Source organism: Lampetra fluviatilis, chromosome 27 (assembly GCF_964198595.1).
Source record: "Lampetra fluviatilis chromosome 27, kcLamFluv1.1, whole genome shotgun sequence".
Taxonomy (NCBI): Eukaryota; Metazoa; Chordata; class Hyperoartia; order Petromyzontiformes; family Petromyzontidae; genus Lampetra; species Lampetra fluviatilis.
The window spans coordinates 3,334,431-3,350,381 of record NC_136301.1 but is presented as its reverse complement, the minus strand read 5'-3'; the positions used below and the strand labels follow the sequence as shown (position 1 = coordinate 3,350,381).

Genomic DNA, 15,951 nt, shown 5'->3' with positions numbered 1-15,951 from the left:
GCGAGCTGGCTAGCTTGCGAGCTGGCTAGCTTGCTGGATAGCTTGCGAGCTGGCTAGCTTGCTGGCTAGCTTGCTGGCTAGCTTGCTGGCTAGCTTGCTGGCTAGCTTGCGAGCTGGCTAGCTTGCTGGCTAGCTTGCTGGCTAGCTTGCGAGCTGGCTAGCTTGCGAGCTGGCTAGCTTGCTGGCTAGCTTGCTGGCTACCTTGCTGGCTAGCTTGCTGGCTAGCTTGCGAGCTGGCTAGCTTGCGAGCTGGCTAGCTTGCGAGCTGGCTAGCTTGCTGGCTAGCTTGCGAGCTGGCTAGCTTGCGAGCTGGCTAGCTTGCGAGCTGGCTAGCTTGCTGGCTAGCTTGCTGGCTAGCTTGCTGGCTAGCTTGCGAGCTGGCTAGCTTGCTGGCTAGCTTGCTGGCTAGCTTGCTGGCTAGCTTGCGAGCTGGCTAGCTTGCTGGCTAGCTTGCTGGCTAGCTAGCTTGCTGGCTAGCTTGCGAGCTGGCTAGCTTGCTGGCTAGCTTGCTGGCTAGCTAGCTTGCTGGCTAGCTTGCGAGCTGGCTAGCTTGCTGGCTAGCTTGCTGGCTAGCTTGCGAGCTGGCTAGCTTGCTGGCTAGCTTGCGAGCTGGCTAGCTTGCGAGCTGGCTAGCTTGCTAGCTTGCTGGCTAGCTTGCGAGTTGGCTAGCTTGCTGGCTAGCTTGCTGGCTAGCTTGCTGGCTAGCTTGCGAGCTGGCTAGCTTGCTGGCTAGCTAGCTTGTTGGCTAGCTTGCGAGCTGGCTAGCTTGCTGGCTAGCTTGCGAGCTGGCTAGCTTGCTGGCTAGCTTGCTGGCTAGCTTGCTGGCTAGCTTGTGAGCTGGCTAGCTTGCGAGCTGGCTAGCTTGCTGGCTAGCTTGCTGGCTAGCTTGCTGGCTAGCTTGCGAGCTGCCTAGCTTGCTGGCTAGCTTGCTGGCTAGCTTGCGAGCTGGCTAGCTTGCTGGCTAGCTTGCGAGCTGGCTAGCTTGCTGGCTAGCTTGCGAGCTGGCTAGCTTGCTGGCTAGCTTGCGAGCTGGCTAGCTTGCTGGCTAGCTTGCTGGCTAGCTTGCGAGCTGGCTAGCTTGCGAGCTGGCTAGCTTGCGAGCTGGCTAGCTTGCTGGCTGGCTTGCTGGCTGGCTAGCTTGCTGGCTAGCTTGCTGGCTAGCTTGCGAGCGGCTAGCTTGCTGACTAGCTTGCGAGCTGGCTAGCTTGCGAGCTGGCTAGCTTGCTGGCTAGCGAGCTGGCCGCTTAGTCGACTTGCTGACTGGCTACCGGCGGGCTGCGGTTGGCCTCGCGTTGGCAGCGCAGGCGCATTAACCGTCAGGTACCCCGCGCCGCCCGCTTCCCGGTGGTGGATCCACGCGAGGTGACGGCAATTGCCAAGGTCGGAACGCGGCACGGAAAACTGCTCGATGGGGGGTCAGGACGCAGCAGAAGCGGCATCATCATCACGCCACCGTCCCCCCCCCCCCCCGCTGTGAGAAACGACTGCAGGATGTTGTGCAACACAGCAGCAAGTTCCTCCACGCAACGATGATCGCCTGGCGTCATGAAAATAACGGCGCCAATGCCAAACCGCACCGGATTATTTTCTATTTTTAACGTTGCCTTAACAGGAAAATAATATATACGTCCGATTATGTACTTTTTTATTTTAAGGCAGCGTTATTGACGAATGTGTCAATAACGCGGCAGCGCCAAACAATTAGTTGAACGAATAATTTTTGCTAATGTGGCAATCGTTTAGTTCGTCTCCGCGTTAGCGAAGGCGAAAGTCGGGAGAGACGCCAGGAATTGTCACGGCGCAATAGGGGAGCCACTCGCAACTTGGGAACAGGAACGTGGCCGGGAAGTGTTGTGGGCGTCATCGAGAACAGGAGGAGGCTACGATTGGGTGGGACGTGTGTCCCAAGGTTTTCGTTTTAATGAGGCGTCTGGTTTCACAGACACCCGTTTGGTGACGCGGGGGTCAGGTGACGCGGGGGTCAGGTGACGCGGGGGTCAGGTGACGCGGGGGTCAGGTGACGCCGGGGTCAGGTGACGCCGGGGTCAGGTGACGCCGGGGTCAGGTGACGCCGGGGTCAGGTGACGCCGGGGTCAGGTGACGCGGGGTCAGGTGACGCCGGGGTCAGGTGACGCCGGGGTCAGGTGACGCCGGGTCAGGTGACGCTCGACGCCACGCGGGGCACCGCGCACGGAGGCCACGGCAGGGGAGGGCGCGAGGAGAGAACGGGGAGAGACTTCGGCCTCAGTGGGGGGCCAACGCTCGCCCAACCACAGCCCGCCGTGTAGCCAGTCGACTAAACAGCCAGCGAACTCGTCAGCTATCCAGTGAACCAGCCAGTTAGCTAGCCAGCTCTTCAATAAACCAGCCAGTTAACTCTCCAGCTCCGCCCCCCCCCCCCCACACACAGCCATCGCCAACTCGCCACGCAGCCACCGACCCGCCGCGGACGACGCTCGCCAAGGGAACTATCGAGCCGACAAGGCGGCGCGCTGGTGCAGCCCCCCGCGGGCGCCGCCGTCGTCGCCGACGCGTCGGCACGGCGACGACGGCGGCGGCGCGGGGTCGGCGTCGACCTCGACGGCGCCGTCCCGTCTGGCCGAGGCGACCGCGACGGCGGCGTCGTCGTCGCGGCAGTCTACGACGGAGAGCGCGATGCACATCTGCGCCAGGTAGTAGGTGCTCATGACGAAGGCGGGCGCCGCCGCAAGCCGCGTGCAGAACTTGTCGACGGCCAGCGCCAGGTCGGAGGCCACGAACAGCGCCGCCCCCACGCACGCGCACATCTGGTTCCACGTCCAGGGGCGGCCCACTCGGGCCGCGGCGCGCCACATCATGCCGATGATGAGGGAGAAGTAGGCGGCCAGCAGCGCCGGCATGGGCCCCGACGGCAGGCAGGGGAACATGAGGCCGTAGATGGCCGCCCCGCTCGCGCCCAGCACCAGGCCCAGGCGAGAGCGGAGCGGCTGGAAGCCGAACGCCGCCAGGTAGAAGGCGTGCGCCGTGCCGAACATCAGCATGCCTGGGGGGGCGGGCGGGGGGGGGGGAAGACGAAAGGGGGGCGGGGGTTAACCACAACGCAGTTGCGGGTACGGGGCCGAAAGGTGCAAAACGTCAAGGAGGCCAGAAACACACTTTTTTTTACTGATTGGCCGTGTCGGGTGGAGGAGGGTTACGACACATTTATAAAAACGCGATCTAAACCCAAAAACGTTGTTTATGAATAATATTGGTCGCGAAAGCCTCCCACGTGTTAAACTGACCCTTTACTTACCCAATTGAGTTTCACCTGTGCCGAGTCGGTAACAGCCGAATTAGACGTGCCGAGACACACGGAACATTCCCTGCCCCTCTGCGTGGGCGGCCTGTAGCCCCGGTCTAACAGAGAGGGTCTTTGCATGTAGACATCTGGCAGCTCACCAGCATTGATTCAAGCGAGCCTGACTCCGCAGCTGATGAGACACCGCATGTCGAAACCGGTCCTTGCCGAATGTAAAAATAATAAAAATAAGCGACTTATTTTTTCACGTGGACGTGGGAGAGGTGCACCGTCTTCTCATTTATTGAGTTACATAAAGTGGTTTTTAAACTTTCCGCGCTGTGCAAATGCTGCGACTGTGTACACACGGGGCGGCGATCCACAGAAAGTAAAATATGGAACGGTACTCGAGGAAAACTGTTGATTTAGTGTCAGCCTGACATCCATAAAGTTGCAAAATTTACGCTGGCAGTGAATGTTTTAACCTTCGGCTCATTTATAATGCGCCCTTGAATGAATACAAGAACACACGAGGACGGTGTCTATTTATAAATATACACACACACAGGTAAATATACACACACACATTAATGACGAGCTCTCTTCTCACCCCCTTTCTCACGCTTTCACGGTCACACCCTCACCCGTTCACCCTGCCAGTTTCTCCCCCTCACTCACTCACCCCCTCTCCCGCGCACTCACTCACTCGCTCACCCCCTCTCCCACTCACTCACTCACCCACTCTCCCCCTCACTCACCCCCTCTCCCATTCACTCACTCACTCACCCACTCTCCCCCTCACTCACCCCCCTCTCCCATTCACTCACTCACCCACTCTCCCATTCACTCACTCACTCGCCCCCTCTCTGTTGTATCCTAGCCTTCTTCCATCATTGGTATATAATGAATAAAAACACACCAAAGCGCAGCAAACTGCAAAACACCAGGTGTTGTTAAGTAATGAACTGAAGGAGGGCTAGGATGGCAGAATTTGCAACCTTGCTTCAAGGAAAGATAAGGCCTGATAAACGGGCACATGTCACCCGTGCAGGCGGCAGAGACAGTGGGAGAGTCAGCCAGACATAGTTAAGGCAAAAAGCCCAACCATCCTGCATGGTTTTAAAGTAACGTCAAAATTAAATTATCGATCCTCGCGCTCGCTCAAATTGGAGACCAGGCAGCGAGCTACATCAATGAACCATTGCCATTTGCTAATCCAATACTGAATGATAATATTACTGAAGTCAAAACGAATTCTATGACCTCAACACATGGGCGAATAATAGGGCAGTGTCAACTCGAAGGCAATGGAAGGAAGCAGAGGCGCCTTTGTCTAAATCACAACCACAGAAAGCCAGGAATCATCACTGATTGTGTGTTTAGGGATTCCGAGCTAATTGGAACACGTGCACACAGGGAGGAGAAATACGCCTTGTTCTCCTGCAGCTGAGGGAGCAAGGATAAACCCAAAAAGGCCAAGGAATTAAATTATTAAATAAGTGGGTCAGCTCAAGGCTGGGTACACAGGGGGGGGAGCTGATTTAAACAACCCTGCACGTCTGAACGTGAGGGGGCCTTTGACCTGAAATTAAGAATAACACTCCCAGAGCAGAAGGTTGGATGGCCACAGTGAGACGAATAAGAGCGTTGTATATCTCAAGGATGCAGACTCAGCTGAATAACAAGGCTGCGGGGGTCACCAGAAGTTCGCGTTCGCCTAGTTAAGACGAAAAGCTCAATTATTCTGTATTGCTATTAAAGTAACGTTAAAGTCGGAATTTAACAACAGGATAGGCTAAAGTTATTGATATTCACACCCACTCCAATTAAACCAGGCCACAAGTTACGCCTACTGAACCATCACCATCATTAAGTCAATATGAAATGTTATTTCCATCTATACAACTCAACCCGAAGCATATGACAATCAGAACCTTCCTAAGTCAAAATTGAATCGCACCCAGACAGGAGCGAATAGTCGATATAAGGTTGAAGAGGGAAGGAAATTAAGAGCACGGCGAACTGCAAACGTAAGCAAAAAAGCCGGGAACGACACCAACCCAGCGACCCACCAGCCCAACAACAGCGAGTCGGGCTTCGACAGGCCATAAAAGTAGAAATAATAACTCCCGGGGTCAGGGGACATCAGAAGAAGCAGGCAGACAAAAACCAGAACTGACTCCAAGGTTCAACCGCCCTCACCTACAAGGAGTGACGGAAATTAATGAGGCCTTGAGTTAACGGCGTCAGCTGGACAGCAACAACAACGGCGAGCAGAGACAGGGTGAGGCAAACCCGCTCACCCACCCACTCACCCTCCCCCCTCTCACCCACCCACTCACCCTCCCCCCTCTCACCCACCCACTCACCCTCCCCCCTCTCCCGCTCACTCACCCCCTCACCCACTCACCTCACTCACTCACTCACCCCCTCACCCACTCACCCATCCCCTCTCCCGCTCACTCACTCACTCACTCATTCACCCCCTCACTCACTCATTCACCCCCTCTCCCGCTCACCCCCTCCTCTCCCACCCACTCACTCACTCACTCACCCACTCACTCACCCCCTCCTCTCCCACTCACCCCCTCTCCCGCTCACCCCCTCTCCCACCCACTCACCCCCTCTCCCGCTCACTCACCCCCTCTCCCACTCACTCACCCCCTCCTCTCCCACTCTCCCACCCACCCCCCGCACCTTCCCCCTAGCCCACCCACCCCCCGCCACTCACCCGGCTCGAAGTAGCCGTAGGCCTCCCACACGAGGCAGGCGTCTCCCAGCGCCGAGAAGACGAGGCCGGCGAGGATGCGCCGTGCGTACGCGTGCACCGGCGCCCGCAGGCTCATGCCGTGAGCCGCCACGAAGGCGCACAGGCACAGGATGGGCAGGCACTTGATGAGCGTGCTGAACCACGAGGCGCTGCTAGCGGGCAACCACAGCACGAAGTAGATGCACGTCGTCTTGAAGAAGGGCACCAGCTTGGGCCCGCAGCTCTTCACCTGCGTCCACCGCCACACGCACGGCGCGCTCCGGTCAACGTCCCGACACACGCCCCACGCGCTCGCTCGCTCGCCGCCAGAGGTCGCAAACGGGTTTTGATTCCTTACCCGTATCCGGCCGCACCAGGGTCGCAAACGGGTACCCGTACCCAGCCGGGTACGGGTACCCGTTCCATACCCGTACCCTACCCGAAATGAGTGACAAACGGTTACTCACCAGTGACTCACGGCCTACCCGTACCCGGCCGCACCAGGGTCGCAAACGGGTACCCGTACCCGGCCGGGTACGGGTAGCCGGGTATCGGGTAGGGTACGGGTATCGGGTACCCGGTTGCGACCTCTGCTTGCCGCCCGTGTTGCCCACGTGCTGGGCATCCCACCCCAACCCCCCGGGTCCACTCAGCCTTAAATGAGTACCTGCCTGTGCGCACAGCGATTGGGTACGTGTGTGTGTGCGCGCGCATAGTCCGTAGTGCGCCTGGTGTTTGTGTCTGTGCGGGGAGCGGTGGCACAGCGGTTAGCGCGCTGCGCTACGAACCCGGCGACCAGAGTTCGATTCCCGCTCATGGCCAACACCGGTGACGATTATCTATACCGGTCCTGGGCCTCACCCATGTTGCCTAGAATGAGCACCTCGTGTGGTGCATAAAAACATCAGCACTGGCCCCCTTAGTGGCGATGTTTACACGTCGCACCAGCTACGTATTTGCGGCCGAGTCGACCTAGGAGCGGCCCAGAACCGGTTCAGATAATTGGTGTTAACCGTCGGCGAGAATCGAACTCGTGTCACCGGGTTCGAAGCGCTGCGCTTTAACCGCTACACTACCGCTCCCCGTGATAAACACACACACACACAAACCGACTGTCCGTACACACCCGCACAAAATCGCTGTGCACGCAAGCGGAATTGAGTTGCCGAGCGCAAAATCACGTGCCAGTTGGCCTTGGTCCAACGATGCATTCAGGGTCAGCAGTCAAGCTTGCATCGATCGCCACACAGATGACCGTCAACACATGCTACGTGGGTGGGAGTGAGCGAGCGTTTACGGAATTAATCAGAAAATTCAACATCCCAGAGGAGACCAGGCGGCTCAGAGGTCAGGGTCTCAGCCGACCAGCCACAGCGATTGAACTCGGCTTCTCAATTGCGTGGAGCTGATGGTATCGGTCCAATCGCTAAACGACAGCGCAAAGCAAATATTGCTTGGAATTCGAGTCCGTACTTAATTTTGATGAATTCCAGCCGACGATTAACGGTGTTGGTTTGACTGCGATGTGACGAACGCCACTCTCGTACGGCAGGGTGGGTGGGAAAGTGCTGGGCCCCCCTGGTGCTGCGTGTACCTGAGGTCACTTGAAGGGACCTCAAGAGATAATTCCATGCACCCCTTCATGAAGGCACAGAGGGGATCACGAGCGTATAATTGCACGCCATTGGAATACGTCAAGACGCGCCGATTATAACGCGCGTCGTCGTGCAATCGATTCACTGTTCGACGGCCTCCTACAGCCTGCAGGGCCTCACTACCGCGTCCCAAGGCCCTCCCCTCTCAGGTGGCTCCTGCTTCAATCGGAAAGATTGGCCAATTCCACGTGACGAGAATGTCCACAGGTCACACAGTACGGGTTCAATATAAGAAAGCCCCAGGTGACTTCCGGCTGCTCGAATGAACGTCGAGGCCCATTGGTGCTCATCTCCTGTTTACAGCGTCGTCGGTGGTGGGAAATGCCACGCCGATTTTTGCGGGGGCCGAGTCGGTCCACAGGACCAAATCACCTTCAACTTCCCCGCAGAGTGGCACTCGATGGGCCGAGTCAACTGGCCACCCCCCTCCCCCGAAGAGGATTTGAACTCATACTCTTAGTTCTTTCGGTAAAGTCACGTAGGTAAAAAATGGAATAAAAATTAATAAAAATAAAACAATAAAATCACGACGTTTCGGAGTCAACACAAGTCTCCGTCATCAGGTGGGACCGTCAGACTTGTGTTGACTCCGAAACGTCGTGATTTTATTGTTTTATTTTTATTAATTTTAATTTCATTTTTTACCTACGTGACTTCGCCGAAAGAACTAAGAGTATGAATCCTTGCAGTCCCGAAAGCTTCAAATCTAGGATTTGAACTCACGACCTTCCGATTAGCAGCCGCTCGCTCTTGTGCCGAGCCGCTTGCTCGCTCCCTTCCTCTCTCGCTCTCTACTCAGGCCATCGCACAAACTCAACATGAACGGGAAGAGTGGGCCCGCGGTTAAAATTCTCACTGGAATCATCCACCACGCTGCCAGTAAGCGGGGAAAGGGGGGGGCTTCTACCGCATAGGCGGCTGGTGCGTGTTCTCGGGCTGCCTCGCTGCGCGTCGCCCGGCGCGACGTCCGACGTTTTGCTACCACGTGCCGCTGGGAGCTTCCCGAACCGAAGTCGGCCACATGTATTCTCACTTCTCCCCGAAGAGGGCGGAAATGCCGGACGTGGCGCCGAGCGACGCCAAGTGCAAGCCCCGCGAAAGCACGCCGGAGAGGTCTGGCTCTAGCGCGCCGAGCAGGAAGAGGGCCAAAGCGGAACCGTGGGGTCAACCATGCGGGATGGCGCCGGCCGGCACTGTTGCGGAACATCTCACGACAAAGCGGTACAACCCTGAAAATGCACCGGGGACCAGCAGTCGACACCACCCCCACCCGCCACCCCCTCCCCCACACGAAGTGCCGAGATGGTACGGTCCCATGTGTAGAGTCAGCTGTTCCGTGGGGGTTTTGGTATTCTGCGTAAACACATCCTGCAGGGAAACTAGTTCCTAAAAATAATCAGCGCTGCAAGGTGGTGGTGGTGGCGCTGGTCTGGTTAGTTCCGTCCTGCCGCGTGACCACGCAAGCGCTCCCACTCTCTCTTCGTTGTCTGTGCCGGACGATGACGGTGGTGGTGGTGGTGGCGGCAATGGACTGGCGTTGTTTCGCCACGACACACGCGCTAGTGGGACACGTCGGAAAAAGATTAAAGGGATCACTCGGGGCAGACGTGAACGGCAAAAAGCAGTCGAAACTAGCGAGGACGACTGGGTCCTTGCCTATAAACATCTGGCAGTGCACTGGCATTGGTTCAAGCAAGCCTGGGTCTGCCTTGCCCAAGCTTATTACATTTGATGGTGAAGTGCAATTTGTACGTTCATGCCGTATATATATTGCTTTTTATTTGGCCTGGCCCCTACTGGACATCTTGGAAGCAAGAGCTTGACAAACTTCATCATATTCCTCCAGGATAAATACATATTCCGATTCTGATGAGACACTGCATCTTCTAGGTTCTAAAATAAATGAAGTAATAAAAATAAAACATTATTTATTATGTTAAATTTTTATTATTTTATTATTTCCCTTCTACGTGACTTTACCAAAAGAACCAAGAAGATGAATCCCTGCAGTCACGAAAGCTTTAAATGGAGAGACACTGCATGTCAAAACCGGTCCAGAGCCGTGCTTGCAAACTGGCAGGCGAGTAAATCCTGTATTTTAAAATCTCTGGAGGAGTTCTCACTTGTAAAGGAGACGACGGCAACGACGACGACGGGGAAAAAACATCCAGGGAAAAGTCTCCGGACTCTCCTTCCGAAAGATCTTTCATCGGGATGCTTTTGGCCAATGCTAATGAAATGCTAAAAGCGTTTGGCGTGTGGGGCGAAAGTGGAGAACACAGAGCGGCCCAGGCAAGCGAGAGGCGCGAGAGATACGTTCTCGCTCACGGGGAGGGGATTACATTACGTCAATACCACCGCGATTACGATGACCTCTGCGAGTCCCGTTACAACTGTTGTTGTGACACTGCATTGACGGCGGCAGCGGCGCAGAAACAACAAACACACAGCTGGGATGCAACGTTCGCCAAAATTAGCACTGCCTGGCCCTGAAAAAGATGTTTGGTTTTTTTTAAACACACGTGCATAACACAATAATAGGCCGACGATTCTGCTTTCTCGTACTCATCACAAGTTTTCAAGACTCTCTTTCGGGGATGGCCACACGGGGACACGTTTGGCCACTAGAGGACAACCGACGGGATAGTTCTCGGTCCCATGGAGGAGACCGCATCGCGCGGGAGAAAATCCCCACGACGCGCCATGAATACAAATGGGTACGCCACCTGGCTTAGCCAAAGACGGAGGGACAATTGGGATTCAAAAGGCTGCGGTGGTTTCTCATGTAAAAACAAGATTAAGGCGTATTAATTCTAGATTTGAAGCTTTCGTGACTGCGAGGATTCATATTCTTGATTTTTATCGGTAAAGTCACGTAGGTAAAAAAGAAAAATTAATAAAAGTAAAATAAAATAAAAATCCGAAACGTCGTGATTTTTATTTTATTTTTATTTTACTTTAAATTTTTATTTTTTATAAAAAGATTTTACCTACGTGACTTTACCAGAAAAAACCCAAGAATATGAATAAGATTAAGGCGGCCTTCCGTTTTTTTTCCCCGAGAAGAGCGCCTCGAGCGGGTTTCCCCGGTGACCATTCCACGTTGCTGTGGCCGCTGCCGAATGCGCAGGACGGCGGATTGGTAGAGCCACCCCCGCTGGCTACGCAGCTGAGCGGCGTGCTGCGCCGTGAAACCCAGGCCCTCGTCGTGGCTATCATTTGTGGCCAGGTCGCTTCTGAAAATTAAGTTGACACGACGGCGGACTTCACCCGCTAAGACACAACAATTATTCTTCATCTTCTTGGTTCTTTCGGTAAAGTCACGTAGAATGGAAATAATAAAATAATAAAAATAAAACATAATAATTATGGTTTATTTTATTTTATTATTTCCATAATCATTATGGTTTATTATTTGTATTATTTTATTATTTCCATTCTACGTGACTTTACCGAAAGAACCAAGAAAGATGAATCCCTGCAGTCACGAAGGCTTTAAATCGAAAATTATTCTTCAGTTTTATTCGTGTATATATTTAAGCGATTATTTTTTTTACCTTTCCTGTACTTCGCACTGGTATCGTGTTGTGTTGTTATTGCTTCTTGTTGTAACGTTCTTACCCCGTGCCCCGACTGGACACATCCGTGACAAAAAAAAAATTTCTTAGCTCATCGGATTCCTCCGGTACAAATAAATATTCTGATTCTCAGCTGCTTCCTTGTGGTGGCCGTGTACACACGGGGCAAGCGGTGCGGGCCACATCCTGTCCCCCCGCCCCCGTCTCTCGGTACGGGAGATAGCAGCAGCAGCAGCGCTGGGCGGCTGTGAGCCAAGAGGAGGGCTTTTGAGGACAAAACACTTCACACTTTGTCCTCAAAAACTGGGCCAATTTTGCTGGGCGATCGCCACACAAACACCGCATTGGCATGCAACGTGGACCTCTCGCCCACATGCACGCACACAAAGATCCCCCCCGTATAGCCTTCACAGACTGTTGGGGCAAGTGCTGTTAGCGAGCACCTGTGAAGGCCGACACGGCACACGAGGGGGTGGGTGGCCAGCACCACGCCCGGCCGCCTTTGTCTCCCTAGTGGCGAAGATTTTACACCCCGCACCAGGTACTCATTTTATTTTTTGTTTCTGTAACGTTCTAACCGACCCCGACTGCACACATCTTTCAAAAAGAGCTTCATAGCTCATCCGATTCCTCCAGCATACACATTTCGATTCCGATCCTGACCATACTTCACCACGTTGGGCAGTGCGCGGTCGTGAAGAAGTGGGGGGAGGGAGTTCCCAGGACCGGTTGGTTCGAATATCATTCGCAAGTGACGTTAGCCATGGCTGGGATTTCAACTCGGGGTCACCAGGCACAAAGCACAGCGGTGATAACCCACTGGCATCACCCTCAACGGGCATCGTGATTTCTGTAGCTGTAGTATTATACCGGAGAAAATACAGGAGCTGAAAAGACAGCTGCCAGAGGTCGCTACAGGGTACCCGATACCCGTACCCTACCCGATACCCGGCTACCCGTACCCAGCTGGGTACGGGTACCCGTTTGCGACCCTGGTGCGGCCGGGTACGGGTAAGGAATCAAAACCCGTTTGCGACCTCTGACAGCCGCCCGCAAGCGTCACGGTTATCACACTGGAGTTGCCGTCTAAAGGTCGCCGGTTCGATCCCACCCCTTGGCACGGCAGTTGTTTAATTCGAAATCTCCCAGCGGCACGTTCACACTGGCGAGGCAGGTACTGCAGTTGATCGGCAGGTCATCACGTGTGCGATGGAGGGGGGGGGTAACGTAGGTGGCTGACTCCCGCATTCCTCCAAGACGCCTGGGCCAAGCGTGGGAGGGTTGCACCGATTGTATGCCCTCGAGAACAGTGGGTTCTTGACCTGGGGTTGCACGCGCACGCCCTGGTGGTGCGAAATGCCCTTTGTGAGAACCGCAGCGGCGCAAGGCTGCGGCAAAGGCTAAGAACCACTGCTCTTCGAGTCTTGGGGGACACTCTGGGGTTCTATCGAGTGGTGGTGGGCCCCTCTGGCAGCAGTGGTGCGAGAAGGAATTGCAGGAGCTGTGCCTTTGCCTTTGAACGGTAAGGGTCTGGGAGGGGAGGGCGTTTGTCGGCGAGAGAATTGTGAATTGGGGCCGTTTGGATAGAAACTGGGAAGGGGGAAAGCCTCAAGTTCTGGACGTGGAACGAGGAGATGGAGCCAATGATCCGATCGAAAGCCCGATACCGGGGCAGCAGAACAGGCGCGGCAGCATCAATACCTGTCAACCACTTATCCCTTATTACAGACCAATTCTGATCTTATTGGTCACCATTAAAAATCTCAACGTTCATCCTACAAAGTGCCATCGCAAGGGAGAAACTCAAAACGAAATGTGTGCCCGTATTGAAACGGCTGTACGCACTGAGGGGGGGGGGGGTGGCACGTGCTCCCCCCCCCCCGTTCCCCAAATGATCCGATCGAAATCCCTAATTTCGATCGAATCATTTGGGTTTATTAGTAATAAATCGGCATTTTTGCGACCCCCACTGCCACTGTGTAGCATTATATTATTCCGTGTCAGGGACTCTCTGAGATGATAGGACAATAGTCTGAGTCCATAATTGGCAATAAGTAACGGCAAAGCGGTTATAAGTGACTCACAGAATTGTCTACAGCACACGACTTCCCTGAAGGCATCAACAGCTTCAGCGAGCGCGATGCCGATCACACGACGCGGTTCGAATTCGACCCTCGATCGATGTCTGCGCCATCGCCGCACACGCGTCGAATAAAAGGCAAGGGGGGTAAGTCCTTACTTAGGGGCCGTCCATAAATGACGTCACGCGATTTTGGACGATTTTACCCCCCCCTCGTCACACGGCGTCACAAAGCTCTGCCCCCCCCTCTCCCCCAAAAGCATATTTCCATTTTGAAAAGAAAACACGCTTCAAATCGTTTTAAACTATTGTCATTGTAGTGCGTATTTAATGTGGCGCTGCACTCTGATGTTGTAGGAGTGTTGTTATAACAATTAGTGTTCTATGGGAACTTCATTTGCCAGTAAGAATATGATAATTGGTTCTTTACCCTTCTATCTGGCAACAAAACTGACACCTTTTTACAAGGAGTCATGTTTTGCATAGACCGCAATACCTGCAGTCATAACATCACATTTCTCAAACATTGTGTTGCTTCCGAAACGTCGTGAGTTAATTTATTTATTTTCATTTAGTAGAATTTTTATTTATTTATTTCCTACGTGACTTTACCGAAATAACTGGATCAGCTGTGCGACTCGAAACGAATCGGTCAGCGAAATTCCTCGAGATATCCATCCAGAAGCGGTCATGGATCACGGTATTTGGGACTTTAAAAGTACAACAACACACACTCTTAGGTTTTTTTCGGTAAAGTCACGTAGGTAAAAATAAATAATAAAAGTAAGAAATAATAATAGAAATAAAATTAAAATCTACAATTACAACACCACAGCAGCACGGACTGTACCATACAGTAACATACGTGCAGCACAAAGGCAAATATCCCCCGTGTAGCCTTAACAGACTGTAGGGGCAAGTGCTGTTAGCGAGCACCTACGAAGACCGTGACACGGCACACGAGGGGGTGGGTGGGTAGCACCACGCCCGACCGCCTTTGTCTCCCCCCAAGTGGCGATGTTTACACACCGCACCACGTACTAATTTGAGGCCGAGTCGACCTAGGGGGGAGGTCCCGAGACCGTTGCGTGATAATCGTCACCGTGGGTGTTTGTTGACAGCGAGCGGAGTAATCGAACTCGGCTCGCCGGGTTCGTAGCGCGCTAACCGCAGCACCACCGCTCCCCTCCCCCGCCACACACGCACGCACGCTAACAAGGCGGCCTCGAACGAACAACGCGATCTTACTCACCACGGTCACGGGGGAGACCATCGCTGCCTCTCGCCCTTGGGGCCTCGCACACTCCGACAATTGTTTACAACGACAAAATGTGCTCGCCCGCCTCTCTTTGTTGCGTTGTCGAAACCCCCCCCCCCACCACCGCAGCGATCCGTACGTAAACACGGCCTCGTATTGGTAATCACCGTCGTTATTACTGCGACTGCTGCTACGACATTAAACGGCGTGTAAAACAACAACAGCAGCAGCGGCTAATATGATGATGATGATGAAGCCGAGTTAGCCCCAAGTGTCCTACGACGACCTGTTGTTTCTGAAGCCTACGGGGAGCGATGCGGATCCTAAGAAACGGAGGCGGCGCGATCAGCTGATCTGGGCCTCTTGGCGCGCGTTTTGTTATTTACCTCGGAGGAGCAAGCCCCCCCCCCACCACCGCTTGCCCCGCCCCCCCACCGCTTGCCCCCCCCCCCACCGCTTGCCCCGCCCCCCACCGCTTGCCCCGCCCACTCACCTCTTGCCCCGCCCACTCACCTCTTGCCCCGCCCACTCACCTCTTGCCCCGCCCACTCACCTCTTGCCCCGCCCACTCACCTCTTGCCACGCCCCCCAACCGCTTGCCCCGCCCCCCCCCCACCCCTTGCCCCGCCTACATGCCCCGCCTCCCCCCCTTAATATCTACGCCCACCCCCACTTAAGCTCCTCCTCCCGCTCCCCGCTTACTGCTGCCCTCAAATAGCCACGCCCCCTATCCCACAATAGACACGCCTCCTACCCCATGATGACCACGCCCCCTACCCCACAATAGACACGCCCCGTATCCCACAATAGACACGCCCCCTATCCCACAACAGACACGCCCTCTGAGATTAGCCACACCCCCCCCGGCCCCATTCTCGACTTGAGACCCCCACCTCACTCTCAGGAAGCCTCGGGGCCCCCCTCGCAAATAGCCACTCCCCCCCCCCCCCATCGATTTAGGCTCCGCCCATTTGCGACTGGAGCTCCTCCCTCAAAAACCACGCCCCTTCTCAAATTTAAGCTCCGCCCATCTCCTCGCGTCTGAGGCGATAGACAATATTTTTAGGTTTATTTTACTTTTATTAATTTAAATTTTTTACCTACGTGACTTTACCGAAAAAACCTAAAAATATGAATACTTGCAGTCACGAAAGCTTCAAATCTAGAGCCGATAGACAATAACGACCAGGCCTCAAGACTGCTTTCTTTAAAGACCCACTCTATTGTTAACGTGTTGAATGTGTGTGTGCATACAAACAAAAGTATTAATTTCTTCTAGATTTGAAGCTTTCGTGACTGCAAGGAATTCATATTCTTAGGTTTTTTCGGTAAAGTCACGTAGGTAAAACATTAAAATTAATAAAAGTAAAAT

At 54.3% G+C, this 15,951-nt stretch overlaps 1 protein-coding gene across 1 annotated transcript; it reads right to left on the bottom strand.

The window, feature by feature from the left end:
- Window positions 1-1,075: 1,075 nt before the first annotated feature.
- TMEM86A (transmembrane protein 86A) lies at window positions 1,076-14,968 on the bottom strand. The gene is made up of 3 exons (XM_078869069.1): window positions 14,574-14,968; window positions 5,991-6,258; window positions 1,076-3,022 (listed from the first exon to the last, which is right to left on the bottom strand). Exons 1-3 carry the CDS (start codon window positions 14,592-14,594, stop codon window positions 2,469-2,471), a joined length of 843 nt encoding a protein of 280 aa, XP_078725195.1. The 5' UTR covers window positions 14,595-14,968; the 3' UTR covers window positions 1,076-2,468.
- Window positions 14,969-15,951: the final 983 nt, after the last annotated feature.